The following is a 15,947-nucleotide window of genomic DNA, read 5'->3' as shown; positions in this document are numbered from 1 at the left end:
AGATTGATTTTCCAAGTAGCATAACAGAAAAACCTTACTCCTAGAGTCACATCAACGAGGTGCGTTTCGTTTTTAATTCGGGGTGACGTAAGCCGATGGAATGCCAGGTATGCCAGCAGAATGAATTAAGTAGATAAAAAGCCGTATCAAAATCATTTCTGGTATCGCTGCAATTTTTCGTTCCGTTTACAGGCAATGACGTCGAAGGATTCCCGCAAGTGTTTTTCGAACCTACGTCCAGAAGGGGTGAAATACAATGATGTCGAAAGATTCCCGCAGGTGTTTTTCGAACCTACGTCCAGATGGGGTGAAATACAATGATGTCGAAAGATTCCCGCAGGTGTTTTTCGAACCTACGTCCAGAAGGGGTGAAATACAATGATGTCGAAAGATTCCCGCAGGTGTTTTTCGAACCTACGTCCAGAAGGGGTGAAATACAATGATGTCGAAAGATTCCCGCAGGTGTTTTTCGAACCTATGTCCAGAAGGGGTGAAATACAATGATGTCGAAGGATTCCCACAGGTGTTTTTCGAACCTATGTCCAGAAAAGGTGAAATGCAATGATGTCGAAGGATTCCCGCAGGTGTTTTTCGAACCTACGTCCAGAAGGGGCGAAATACCGCTATCATAACTTTCAGGTGATCGTTCGTACATCGCCTCTCTACGACAAGTTCCCTCCGAGGATACATGACCGTCCTACTTATACCTAGACAGTGCGATTTCCATTGTGAAACAACTTAAAAAGAATCTTAAAACATTCTCAGAAATATCAAACAAAACTGTTTATCAGTACAAAATAATACAAGCTCACTCAAAAGCATGAACGTCGAGGTTTTCGACAGGTCGTGAAGCATGTAACAAAATAATACAAGCTCACTCAAAAGCATGAATGTCAAGGTTTTCGACAGATCGTGAAGCACGTAACAAAACATCAAGCAAAAGATGCTAGATTAAAATAAGTGCAGATACTCATTGCTTGGTTTAATAAAACACCTTTAATAAACATCATTTTCAGCAGATAATCAAAACTACCATGTCAGAGTTAACAAATATTAAAGAAACCAACGACACGCAGTTGTCTATCATTAATCATTCAATACACAGAACTTGCCAATTTGAAGAGTTTCTTACAAGTGAATGATTCAGTACATTTAAGTTTATCATTTTAAATTTCATGATTACAAACAACGACAAACTTTACCCAAACTGAAAAAACACCTTCCGCCTTCCAACTGAAAATGGGGAGACAATAAATTAATGAAAAAAAGAAAAACTTTAAAGAAACCGAATGAATATTTAAGTCATCAATGAAAAAACACAAAATAATCTACACCTTCCGCGAGCTTTTAAAAGGTTTAAAGGTCGCTCATGAATGGCAGAGGCAAGGGACAGTGACATTGCCCTAGCAATCAGGACAATGCCCTAGAGACTGACCATATATTATATGATCAGCACCCAAGACTCCTCTCCACCCAAGCTAGGACCAGGGAGGGCCAGGCAGTGGCTGCTGATGACTCAGCAGATAGACCTATAGGCTCCCCCAAACCCACCCCACCTTAGCTCACAAGGATGGTAAGGTTGCAGACACTAATGGCACTAACGAGTCTGAGCGGGACTCGAACCCCCGACTGGGAAACACCAGGCAGAGACGTTACCAACAGGCCACAGCAAAATATATCCAGCGTAATGTCTGCCTATTGGTAGTTGACAGAGTTTGCTACAAGACAAAAAAACCGTTCATTTACTTTCTTCTGATCATGTTGGCACACTGTACACAAGGGAATGACAATTGCAAACCAATTATCATAAGGACGAAAAGCTCATGCAAAACCAGTTTACATCTTGTAAACGATATGCATAATTATGCTTAAGACGAACCGGTTGCCCTTGCCAAACAAAAGGAGCAGCCATACTGGCATCAAAAGACTAAAAATCCCTCAAGACTGACCATATATACATATGATCAACAACCAAGGTCCCTCTGCATCAAGGTACGACCAGGGAGGACCAGGCAATGGCACCTGATGGCTCAGAAAGTAGATCTATATCCCAAATTCCCATTCCTTAAGAATAGTGAGTCTGCAGACACTACTAGAAGCTATCAAGCTTGAGCGGATCTCATAGCCCCATCCAACAGCTTGCTACGTAGGGGATTCAGCGCATGAAAATTCATTTGTGGTGGATATCGGGGGAGGGTGGGCAGTAGCACCCTAGCCGGACCAGGCAAACTCGGCTGAATCCCCCCGTCAGGCTGGGAGGAGCAGAGGGAGCAAGGGTCCCCTTTCGTTCCTTTGTTAGATATCGGGTAACCCTAAAGATTGGGGGAAGTGCGTCGGTAAATAAATAGATAGATAAAGCAATCAAAACTGAAACCAATTTGTGTTAAAATCGATGTCATTGAGCGTCAAACATTATTCGAAACAGAGTACAGTGACATACGAAGATGCTGTCCAAATAAACACACGGAGTCTATGGCTATTTTGCAAGAAGAAGAAGAAGAAGAAGAAGAAGAAGAAGAAGATGCCTAAATCGACAGGGCTCGACATCGCCTCACATAAATCAAATGATACTAGCCATCCTCCGCCTAGCAGAGAAGAGGAGATGGCACTTGTCAGCAGTCCACCTTCAAGGGTTCCGCAATGTGACAGCGGACGCTCTATCCAGAACCAAACCGACAGAGTCAGAATGGTCCGTAGACGCAAGATCGTTTTCCTTCATCTTACGCAAAGTCTCGAAGAAGAAGAAGAAGAAGAAGAAGAATTCTGAGTCATGATAAACCACATGCAGGAAATCACCATGAAAATAAACTGAACCAAGTTCTCTGTCGGTAAATCCAAACTGCAAAATGACAGGAACTACGCAGGAGGGTAGAACGTACTCATTCCATCATAAGTAACAAAAATTCTGAAACCAATCCAATAACCATAAAAATTAAAGGAAAGTAAGCTATTGAAAGAAATCATTTATGATAATGCGGCGCGGAAGCGAATCATAAAAACCAAAATGGCACTGTGGTATCTTCAACTGTTGCTTCGGGAGGTGGTCTGCAAAACAACGAACATCAAACCAAACATGTTTCACAGGTTATCATTCTTTTCCAGCAACTCTACACATAACTCTCACAATTTAACCAAAGATTATTGAACACCCATTAACCCTTTTACCCCCTGGCTATCTGGAACTTTCCAACCCTTAACCCCTAGGGCGGTTATTTTATCAAGCACATTTTGCAATATATATTTTTCAAATTGCTCTAACAGCCTTAATTTTCATCATAGAGAGGTCAGGTTGGTCTCATTCTTTTGGAAAATGCCTGAAGTTTCTCATAAAGTTATTAAAATTATGCAAAAAAAATGTAAATAGCAGTTTTATGCAAGGACGTACCAGTACGTCCATGGGGGTAAAGGGATGAGTTTTGTGAAACGTACCAGTACGTCCATTGGGGCTAAAGGGATGAGTTTTGTGAAACGTACCAGTACGTCCATTGGGGGTAAAAGGGTTAACAGTTCCCAAGAAAACACTCGACAACATCCTAATGTAACATAATTTTTACAAAATTTGGTAATTAATCATATCTACAAATCATTCCGTTAAAAATTTAACCACAAATTAAATTCATCAGACAGATATTAAAATATTTTGTGAGTGCTATTATAAGTAACATTCTATTTTTGGACCTGACAAAATAAAATTTGTCTGCTATTAACCCTTTTACCCCCCAGGCTATTTGGAACATTCCAACCCTTATCCCCAGGGGGCTTCTTTTTTTTCAAGCACATTTTGCAATATATATTTTTTAAATTGCTCTAACAGCCTTAATTTTCGTCATAGAGAGGTCAGGTTGGTCTCATTCTTTTGGAAAATGCCCTAAGTTTCTCACGAAGTTACCAAAAATATGCAAAAAAAAATGTAAATAGCAGTTTTTTTGCAAGGACGTACCGGTACGTCCTTGGGGGTAAAGGGACGAGTTTTGTGAAACGTACCAGTACATCCATTGGGGGTAAAAGGGTTAACTGCAGCCAATCTAAGTCTTGCAAGTTTTAAATTCAACCACAATGATGATTTTGAATCAAAGGCTTGAACAATAGAACATGATAAAAACATAAAATGTCTCCTTACTATCTAGGGTAAAGGATCATCGTTTGTGAATTCAGATAAATGAAAAATTGAAAACAGTATACAAGATACAGTATTCCAATGACACATTTCTGTAATTAAAAAATTATCACAAAGTGAGTTTCTTCCATAATCTTTCCAGTTTCAATTCCGGCACCGCTAAAATTACACCTATAGTTATGCTTTTACATTATCATACATCAGACTCTACGGTATAATAGTGAGTACATTAAATTGTTAATATGCAATGAAAAGATGTGTACTGTTTCCTAATGTACATAAATTCATAATACATTAAAATACACAATTTTCCATGTATGTATGATGAAATAAACCCACAATCTACGAAAAGGGAAATTTATTTTGAGCTCACGAAGGGACCGTCTCCTTTCCTCTCCGGAAAACATTTTGTTTTCTGAAGAGGAAGGGAGATGGTCCCTTCGAAAACTCAAAATAAATTCCCCTTTTCATAGATTTTGGGTTTATTTCTTAAAATTCATAATGCTTTGACAACAAATTTATAATATATTTAGATATCAATAACCTCAGTATTTGCTCGACACTATACTGAATGGACAAGAAGATTTGAAAATATCAAGAATTTCCTTTATTGGTTCTTTATTTACTATAGAGAAAAAGGGACAAACAGTGGGAGTAAGAGGATGGTCATTGTTTTATAATTGTTGTTGGTCAAATACAGAGCTAAAAGATATACTCAAGACAGATCACAGCTGCTTAACTAAACCTGCGAGAAGCCTCGGCTGCCGTACTCGGCATCTTACGTCACCGTACGACCGAAGCGGGTCGTGCTAGCCAACGAACGTCGGGAATATTGGTTCGTAGAAGCCCGTTCATCTCCCACTTAGAAAAACAACGTCCCCGCTAGCCAACGAACGTCGGGAACATTGGTTCGTAGAAGCCCGTTCATCTCCCACTTAGAAAAACACTTCCCTGACAAACGATCAAAATAAAAGTACACGAACAAAACCAGTATAAAGTCAATACACAAAGTCTTTATTAAACCAAGACAAAGTCTTCTCAAATTGATTGTGACGTGCCTTACCAAATGCCCCCCTACACCAATCGATCACCCTATCGCGTACGTCCGTCCCGCAACTGTCTAACCGCTAATGCATTCGAAACAATATTAAGACCCACTGTGTTATGGATGAGGCAAAGTGACAACTGACGATAGCAGTAATCACCACAGTACTTTTAATATGAAGAGCACTGACTGAGGGGGGGCAGGGAGAGGAGCAGGTATAACTTCGGGGGCAGTTGGCACGACTTTTAAGAAATCAGAAAGCGAGTGATATTTCCTCGATATAAATGTATATATATTTTACAATATTTGTCTACATACAGTATATGTACACGTATAGCATAAACTCGTTAACACGTAGTAACACAACACACTGGATATTCACAAACTTCAGACAAGTGACGGTTGGCACCGAGAAGATATGGGAGGGGAGGGGGGGGGGGAAGCAAAGCTACACTTCACACGACACGTTAATGTAATCGTTAATGCCACAAACCTACAGGGTTTACAACTACCACAGCCTCTGTTATCATGTTCTTTTCAGGTACTGATCTACACTGTGTTGCTTTGATGAGTCTAACGCCCGAATGGAAGGAACGAAACTGAACGACGGGTCCGGAGTTCGGAGCTTAACCCCCCAAGCTGTTTCGAGACGTCTCGTCTCTCCCTCGGCACGGATGCCACTCTGTCCTTCGCGCCGGGGAGGCCGAGTCTCAAAACAGTCGGTAGAATAACCCTTTTACCCCCAGGCTATTTGGAAATTTCCAACCCTTAACCCCCAGGGGTTATTTTTTTCCCAGCACATTTTGCAGTATATTTTTTTTCAAATTGCTCCAACAGCCTCAATTTTTGTCATAGAGAGGTCAGGTTGGTCTCATTCTCTTGGAAAATGTCTGAATTTTCTCAAAAAATTATCAGAAATATGAAAAAAAAAATTTTTATAGCATTTTTTTGCAAGGACGTACCAGTACGTCCATGGGGGTAAAGGGATGGCTTTTGTGAAACGTACCAGTACGTCCTTTGCGGGTAAAAGGGTTAAGCTCAAAATCTCAAAACTTGTAGTTTAATCATATTCCTCGGTTCAAAAATTGAGCTTTTGACATCGGTATATTGGAAAATGGACGTGTGACTGGTAACCCTGTTCTTTTAAGCCCAAAGAAGACAGAAGGGCAATTCTGTACCGGTAAATGTCTCGGTGATTTGCGCCGAGCAAATGCTCGCAGAAAAAGAATTGTTGCTTAAGAAGGAATAGTATTAGGTTGGTAAAAATTTCCTAAATCGCTAAATTCATGACTCGTAAGGATTTGACTAGCATCAGGCGTGAATTTTGGACCCCCCAAAATACAGTAAAAAAGTTTGTACTTCAGTTTCCTGACAATTACGTTCATTGCAGGGCTTCAAGTCCAGAACATGTTCCACACTTTCCGATGCTTTGAGAGCATTCAACGGCCGACACCAAGAGCTTCTATAACAGTTGAAAACCATGGACCTCTATCTTTTAACAGTAAATACAGCGGACTTCAATATTCAACAGTTGATAGCAAGGACTTCTTCAATATTCAACAGTTGATAGCAAGGACTTCAATATTCAACAGTCGATAGCAAGGACTTCAATATTCAACAGTCGATAGCAAGGACTTCAATATTCAACAGTCGATAGCAAGGACTTCAATATCCAAATCGAGACCACATAAATCAGACTAGCTCATGGCGCTTCAATTATAAAATCACTGCATGAAAAAGTAGTTTAATTAAAAAATAAAAAAGTACCATGCTTGGACAATTTTGTTTAGAGATTACATTCCGATTCAAATTACCATTAACCCTAAAGTAGCCCTTCCTCCGATGAATACACAATTAAAATTTTCGAAAAAATTTTCAAAAAAATTTTCGGACCGAAAATCGGCCGAAATTTTAGAAAAAATTTTCGGCCCGAAAACCGGCCAAAATTTTCGACAAAATTTTCGGAAAAATTAATCATCCGGCGGTATTTACTCCGTTACACGAGTATACGACACCTATACCAGGCCTAAAAGAAATTTGACACCGAATGTAAGTTATACAAAATTATGTGGCATAACTATAAAAAAAAACTTATACAAATTATCGTTGCTAAAAAACTTTATATGTAACAATCATCCGGCGGTATTTACTCCGTTACACGAGTATACGACACCTATACCAGGCCTAAAAGAAATTTGACACCGAATGAAAGTTATACAAAATTATGTGGCATAACTATAAAAAAAAACTTATACAAATTATCGTTGCTAAAAAACTTTATTTGTAACAATCATCCCGCAGTATTTACTCCGTTACACGATGACTTATACGACACCTATACCAGGCCTAAAAGAAATTTGACACCAAATGAAAAGTTATACAAAATTATGTGGCATAACTATAAAAAAAACTTATACAAATTATCGTTGCTAAAAAACTTTATACGTAACAATCATCCGGCGGTATTTACTCCGTTACACGTTGACTTATACGACACCTATAACAGGCCTAAAAGAAATTTGACATCGAAGAAAAGTTATACAAAATTGTGGCATAACTATAAAAAAAACTTATACAAATTATCGTTGCTTAAAAACTTTATATGAAATGGGGCAAGTGATTAAAAAAAAAAAAAAAAAAACATCTTCAATACGATGACTTATGCGACACCTATACCAGGCCTAAAAGAAATTTGACACCGAACGAAAGTTGTACAAAATTATGTGGCATAACTATCAAAAAAAACTTATACAAATTTATCGTTGCTTAAAAACTTTATATGAAATGGGGCAAGTGATTAAAAAAAAAATCTTCAAAATACAAGAGACTTGAAATGTGGTAATCCAGGATTTTGTTGATAATATAAAGCTGGTGGAATGATCCGATTATAGTATTCTAATATATTAGTCACTGATAACTCCAATTTCGACCTTCCACGGAAATATGGGAAAAATCTGGTCGAAGAATTATGTTGCTAATTGATTTCTAAACATCTTTATTACGAATTGAATCAGTCACTGATTACTCCAATGCGTTTTGACCTTTCACAGAAATAGGGAAAAATCTGCTCAAAGAATTATGTTGCTAATTGATTTTTAAGTCTTAAAAACTGAATCCCCTACGAATTGTTCAAACAAGTAAATTTTGCCAGATCAATGTTCTAATATCGTCACCCTCATAAACTAATTGCCTAAGTCATTTTCTCCACTTGTTGGGAACTCAAAAAAAGCCTTCTCATTTCCTAATTCTTTATATCATTGTCTTGAGTTTCAATTCACAAATTCTTAGCAGAAGAATTTGTGAATTAGAATTTGTTAATTGAAGCTCAATAAAATGATATAAAGAATTAGGAAATGATTAGGTTTTTTTATTTCCCAACAAGTGGAGAAAATGACTTAGGCAATTAGTTTATGAGGGTGACGATATATAAGTCACCGATTACTCCAATTAAATTTGAACCTTCCACAGAAATAAGAGGAAAAATCTGGTCAAAGAATTATGACGCCAATTAATTTTTAACATCTTCAAGCAACAAAATTTTGCCAGATCAAAGTTCTAATATATAACAGTCACTGATTGTTCCAATTAAATTTTGACCTTCGACAGAAATAGGGGAAAAATCTGGTCAAAGAATTATGACGCCAATTAATTTTTAACATCTTCAAGAACAAAATTTTGCCAGATCAAAGGCCCAAATCAAATGGCCCTTCAAATATATAAAACGCCAAAAATATAGTTAGCAACTCCATGAAAAGCGAGATATACCGGTAGGACTTTTGACTTTAAAATATGAAAATTAAATAAAATGAAAAATCTTGTGGCAGACCAATATTAGCGTATCCAAGTTAATTATTCTTTTGCTGGACAAATCGTATGACTTCGTAGGCGACTGCGTTGGGCATAGGAAAATCCTGGTTCTCCTTCTAGGGTTGGAAAATGTCTGGCAAAGGTAATAATCCCGTAATGACGAAACATAAACAAAGACGTATAATTCTATTGGAAAATTTAATTACAAATTTTGAAAAATCATTAGCTAAACAAACTCGCATAGAAACCTATACGTCGAGGCGTACATTAATAATTAATACGTCCTAATATCCAAATAAAAAAACTAAAATAACATGATATATCTAAAACAAATTAAGATGTTTAAATAATAAAATTCATACCTCTTAAAATAATTTTATTGAATAAAGATTTACACAATTTTCTCCAAATAAATTTTCTCCAAAAAATCAACATATTTCAAGTAAATTCTTCCCGGAATTCCTTTTAAAAAAACGACGAGAGATTTTCCAGTTTTCTAAACCCCACTCGTTCGTTCACGTCCCGCGCTGCGCGATGATGAATAAATTAACGAGCTCCTTCCTCTAGGAGACTCTTATACCTGTACATGATGGCGATGCGAAATCTGTAATGGCTATGAATAAACTAAACGATTGGGCGTAACTACGTATATTTCTATAACAAGTGTTTGTTAAGACTATTTACTCAGAGAGACTTGATATTTATAAGATATTATAATCATTAAAGGAAGGGGGGGAAAAAAGGTTTCTATTTTATGAAAGACATCTTGATTGATGAGAACTTGTAAAAATAACTATTATTCTGCTAAACGAAACAGAATCTAATCGTGATGATTACTTTTTCCCGGTACTAACGGTTTCCTTTCTATAGTCAATTTCTTTTATCGTGGCAGATTTGCACAGACTCGCAGCGGTGCCCTTGTAGCTCGGAAAAGTTTCCCGATCGCTGATTGGTTGGACGAGATAATTCTAACCAATCAGCGATCAGGAAACTTTTTCCGAGCTAAAAGGACACCGCTGCGAGTCGGTGCAAATCTGCCACGATAAAAGAAATGGACTATAGTGAGAAAGAATTGGTAAGAGTTTCCAAAAATGCTCAGAAGATAAGGGCTGTCGATGTAAAATAACAGTATGCAAAAGAGGGTAAGCATTTGTAGAAAAAGAAATCTAACGCGCACAAATCAGTATGAATTCCGACAGGTCAAACCTTGGGTGAAACAATCTCCCGCCATACTAAAAAATACTGCACGGGCGTTATCACAATCGATCTGCTATTTACCAAGAACTTAATAATGCCTGGACGCTACCAATAACGTTTGCTTTCCCTTCTGTGACCTGCAATTCCAGCGACATGCCTGTAAAACTCGAACCGTTCCGAGCCGAAATCAACTGGCTGGACAAAAATTGAAGTCAAAACAACAAAGGCCATAGCTGTATATAATTTCCTTAAGTCAAGGTGTAAGGATATAGGACATAGCTTTATTACACATCTGCCCTAAAAATGTTTTAAAACAATAAAAAAAATCATTTGAACGGAGGTCGACAGAAGTGTCTTTTGTACGTCTTCGCCGCTGAACAAAACAAAACCAATAAATCGAAGGTCGACAGAAGAGTTTTTCGTACGTCTTCGCTGCTGAACGAAACAAAAACAGCAAATTGAGCTGTATCCGATGGAAGTCAAAACAACGAAGGCTATTGCTGTATATAATTTCATAAAGGCAAGGAGCAAGGATATGGGACATCAATAATAAAAAATCACTTGAAAGGAGGTCGACCGACGAGTCTTTCGTACGTCTTCACCGCTGAACGAAACCAGATCGAACTGTATCCAATTTTTCTTATCTTTCAGGACAAAACAATACATATGGTTCACCCTATCCTCACGTACTTCAACAAGGAGTATCCTCCGATCGTGGCCTAAATCAAGCGACTGAACGAAACCAGTAGATCAAACTGTATCCAATTTTTCTTATCTTTCAGGACAAAACAATACATATGGTTTACCCTATCCAAGGACTTTCACCCTATCCTCACGTACTTCAACAAGGAGTATCCTCCGATCAACGTGGCCGAAATCAAGCGACTGAACGAAACCAGTAGATCGAACTGCATCCAATTTTTCTTATCTTTCAGGACAAAACAATACATATGGGTCACCCTATCCTCACGTACTTCAACAAGGGATATCCTCCGATCGTGGCCTAAATCAAGCGACGTCACGAAACACGTTACGCCTAGTTTTTCTATAACCGATTGACGAGGCTCAATTAGAAATCATTTCATAAGTTTGTGCCAAATCAAGCTTACTAACATTAACAGTGTTCACCGGCATTCCAAGTCATAATCATAAAAAAATCATACAAGCAGATGACATAATAAAAACCAAAATAAAATAAAATAAAAAAAATAAAAGAATAAAAAAAAATAAAAACCAAAAAAAATTTTACAATACAGAATTATATCAAACATCACAAGACTATTAATATTAATATTAAGATCTTAACAAATGAAGAGTATGAAATAAGGGTGCTATTATAGTATGCTATCTACCGCCGATTTTGCTATCTACCACCCCTTTCTGAAATTTTGGAATTGGTTTATTATTTTGTTTATGAGACCCCAATTAACACTACTTTACAATTAACTGGGAAATCACCTAATACTGTCACTGATTGGTTTAACGTGTCGGGAAGTGTGTAGTGTTAATGACACAGGAGGATTAACATTGACGGTAGATAACATACTTTGTGGTAGATAGCATACTATAGTAGAAATTCGACGGTAGATAGCATACTATAATAGAAATTCGACGGTAGATAGCATACTATAATAGCACCGAAATAAGTGTTGACATTCTAAATGAAATGGGAAAAGTGATTGTATATAAATGTCTTAAACTTAACCAAGGCAATGAGACATGTTGGGGGTGGTGGAAACCTTAGCAACTTAAGTTTTCAAAGACTCAGCAATTGAGAAGTATTTCTTACCGTGGTGGAAACATTAGCAACTTAAGTTTTCAAAGACTCAGCAATTGAGAAGTATTTCGTACCGTGGTGGAAACATTAGCAACTTAAGTTTTCAAAGACTCAGCAATTGAGAAGTATTTCTTACCGTGGTGGAAACATTAGCAACTTAAGTTTTCAAAGACTCAGCAATTGAGAAGTATTTCTTACCGTGGTGGAAACATTAGCAACTTAAGTTTTCAAAGACTCAGCAATTGAGAAGTATTTCTTACCGTGGTGGAAACATTAGCAACTTAAGTTTTCAAAGACTCAGCAATTGAGAAGTATTTCTTACCGTGGTGGAAACATTAGCAACTTAAGTTTTCAAAGACTCGGCAATTGAGAAGTATTTCTTACCGTGGTGGAAACATTAGCAACTTAAGTTTTCAAAGACTCAGCAATTGAGAAGTATTTCTTTACCAACGAATAAATAACGGAGAATTGCCGCGAAAGAAAATTGCATAGAATAAAATGAAACTGCAGCACCAACACAATATAAAAGGAGGTATTACTGTCAACTCAAAATTGTTAAACAAGGACCGTTTACCTGAAATCCCCTACCACAAATTTTCAGTTTTCGATACATAATAAAAAATAACAAATTCGAAGTCCTCTTGTTAAACAAGGACCGTTGACCTGAAATTTTAAGACCTGAAATCCCCTACCACAAATTTTCAGTTTTCGATACATAATAAAAAATAACAAATTGGAAGTCATCCAACATATTTACATTTTCTTGCCCCAATATATTTTGCACTTTCATTACCAACCTTCAATAGAACTCCATCCATTTTTTTTTGCAATATGTTACAAACCCTAAAAATGTAATGGTGCTAAAGTTACAATATAATAAATTGGACACTCTCTCTCTCTTTCAGTCTCCCGGTCAACCACAGTATTTGGACATTTTGAATTCCATCACAAAAACCAGCCTTGAGAATGACAGACACTGAATTTCCTCCAAATACAAAATCTAGTGTGTCTATATATATTTATATATACACTGTATAGAGAATTCTCAACTTGGAATTCAAAGGGGATGTAGGGAGAAAGGGGGAGAAAAATAAAAACAACAATCACATACTCTTAAATTTACCTCCCCCGGAAGTCTCTGTGAAAAGTCGTGGGGAGGAGGAGGGGGGGGGAGACATGTTTAAAACATTTACGTTTTCACCTTGAGAGATGACGTATTCACAGAAGTAGTAGATCACTATGTGACTAATAATGGCATTTTGTACTTTTGCCCTTGCAAAACATCTTTACAAAGAACAAGAAGGTGTGAAAAATCTCTCATGTTCCTTAATGCTTCCTTCTCCTTCTTAAAAACACTATGGCATGTTCCCGAGAGACCGTCGCTGCGGAAGGAGTCTCTCGCTCGGTCGCGTCGGGTTGAAGAACCGCCGATTCTGACTGTAAGTGTCCGTCCCGGGTCCCGGCTTTCTCCTCGTTACGTCGGTAGACATTAATGATTAACACTTACATGTGAAACAGTCCAAGATTTAACAATCCTCCATATTATATATCTCTCTCACACACTCTCTCTGATACTACGACCAATGTCAGTATGATCGAGCAGACACTCAGACACTTTCCCCTGCGTAAACAGTATCTATTGTCGGAGAAGTCACAGTACAACTAGTCAGGGACCACAGAGACTTTCTTGCGAGCATTTTCAAGGCGCTCGGGAAATCGTAACACGATTGTTGCCATCATCATCTTTGGTTCTCATTTTTTTTTTCGGTTGGAAATGGGTAATATTCTCATGAGCTCAGAGCCGCACAAACGCACGCACAATGTTGTCCCTCGATGGGGGGAGAGGGATGTCGTGGGGGGGAAAAAAAGGTATTCACTACCTCCTGCTTCTAGCCCATGTTTCCCGCTGTCATCTCTTCTCCATCGGACCGTGAGCCGCACGAGCCGATTCCTGCCGCATCACCTGTTCCGTGCGATTCATAAATTCATCAGTTAAAGGGGAATGTTTTGGTTGGGAAATAGTGTACACTATTCAATACAAAAAATAGATTATTTGGATACAGGAAAACTCTCATTTTTCACCCTTACTTGAGCATGAGGTGGCGGGTGGGGCTGGGTCATGGGTTGCACGGGGGAGTGGTGTGGCCCGGCCACCATTTGGTAGACCGGGTAGCCGCCGGGCCCGATGGTGGGGCCGGGGTGCTGGGGAGGCGGGGCCGTGTGCAACCTCACCAGCTCTCCCCGGTGATCCGAGGCCCGGCTGCTGGCCACTGTGTGAGCGGAGCTGTGGGCCACCGAGACCATCGGGGGCGGCGGGCCGTGCGGGGGCCCGTGAGGCGGGCCGTGGGGCGACCCGTGGCCGGGAGGTCCGTGGGTCGGGGGTCCGTGGCCTGGCGGGGGCGGGCCGTGCCCGGCGGACGGGTGGCTGTGAGGGGCCCCCGAGGGACTCAGGGAAGCCACGCCGTGGGGGGACACGCTCGTGTGGTAATTTCCGCTGGCGGGACTGTGTCTGTCATTGGAATAAAAGGAATTAGTACACAAGGCGTATAATACAAAATCTTTATCTGAGTACATGACCGACATTAAAATGATACAATAGTCCATGCAAGGCTGCAACTTGATTCGGTTATTAGATTCAAGTGACATAACCAAATAATTTTATATTATAAAGGCTTACTAAGCAAATGATAGGCAGAAATTGCATTCGGTTCATGATAAACTTATTGGTAGGTACTAGGAACTACATCTCTATCTCAAGTTTTATCCTATTATTATTATTATTACTATCCAAGCTACAACCCTAATTGGAAAAGCAAGATGCTATAAGCCCAGGGGCTCCAATAGGGAAAAATATCACTGAAATGAAGAATACAGTATCTTTAATAATAAATAATAAACTATATTCAATTCTTTTTAGTGAGGCAGATTTTCACTAACTCGCAGGGATGCCCTTTTAGCTCGGAAAAGTTTCCTGATCGCTGATTGGTTGGAGAAGATGACTCTAACCAATCAGATAGCAGGAAACCTTTCCAAGCTAAAAGGGCAGCGCTGCGGGTCGGTGCGAATGCGCCTCATTAAAAAAAATTGAGTATAGGATATGCTGTCCTCAAAAGCATATCATAAGTAGTAACCAAAAATATTAAGATTGAGGTCTTCAAGAAAATACAAAAATACATTTTAAGAATTAAATTGAAAATAATTTCTATTTTAAAAATTGCTTCATAAAACAACTATACTGTCAAGTATTAAATTTCTAACTCATTCACAACTAGTACTAAAAGATTTCTTCTCGTGTGCGAGGCAATAATCGGAATAAAAGTTGGGGTAGATAAAAAGGCGATTAGTAGGAGACAATTCTTATCCCTGAAAACAATGTAAAAAATAATTCTTTAACCCTTTTACCCCGCAGGCTCTTTGGAAATTTCCAACCCTTAACCCCCAGGGGGTTATTTTTTCCCAGCACATTTTGTAGTATATTTTTTCTAAATTGCTGTAACAGCCTTAATTTTTGTCATAGAGAGGTCAGGTTGGTCCCATTCTCTTGGAAAATGCCTGAATTTTCTCAAAAAATTATCAAAAATATGAAAAAAAAAAAAAATTATTATAGAATTTTTTTGCAAGGACGTCCATGGGGATAAAGGGATGGCTTTTGTGAAACGTACCAGTACGTCCTTTGGGGGTAAAAGGGTTAAGGAATAAATACAAGACGTAACTGTCAAATAACAACCATTCCAAAATTAACTTGCCAAGTTAAACGAAATTGACAAACAGCTGGTTTAAAAGACAACACATATACCGAAGCAATTAGGCTTGCAAAATATTTGCGTTTAGTTCACCAAATGTTCGGCTGGGCTCCGAAAGGCACTGGTAGAGTTGGAAGACCCAGGCCTACATGGCTGAGGAGTATGAAGAGTGAAGTGGGAGATGATGAATGGAGAAGTCTGTTTAGAGATAGATGCGGGGATCTGGTCGTGCAAAGTGGATATCTTACGTAAGCAAAGCCA

At 38.6% G+C, this 15,947-nt stretch overlaps 1 protein-coding gene across 6 annotated transcripts in view; it reads right to left on the bottom strand.

Annotated features, from left to right (window-relative positions):
- Positions 1–11,784: 11,784 nt before the first annotated feature.
- LOC137645906 (protein AF-10-like) overlaps positions 11,785–15,947 on the bottom strand; it is an 80,492-nt gene continuing 76,329 nt past the window's right edge. For 4 of the 6 annotated variants that reach the window (XM_068378944.1, XM_068378945.1, XM_068378946.1 and 1 more), the window contains 2 exons: positions 14,032–14,452; positions 11,785–13,906 (listed from right to left, as the gene is read on the bottom strand). In XM_068378944.1, the coding sequence (XP_068235045.1) occupies positions 13,853–13,906; positions 14,032–14,452 (475 nt within the window). In that variant the 3' untranslated portion in view covers positions 11,785–13,852. The remainder of the gene's footprint in view (positions 13,907–14,031; positions 14,453–15,947) is intronic. The other 2 variants (XR_011045359.1, XR_011045360.1) reach the window with 2 other exon arrangements.

Source organism: Palaemon carinicauda, chromosome 8 (assembly GCF_036898095.1).
Source record: "Palaemon carinicauda isolate YSFRI2023 chromosome 8, ASM3689809v2, whole genome shotgun sequence".
In the NCBI taxonomy this organism is placed as follows: Eukaryota; Metazoa; Arthropoda; class Malacostraca; order Decapoda; family Palaemonidae; genus Palaemon; species Palaemon carinicauda.
Note: the sequence above shows the minus strand (reverse complement) of the source record. Positions and strands in the feature narration are given on the sequence as shown.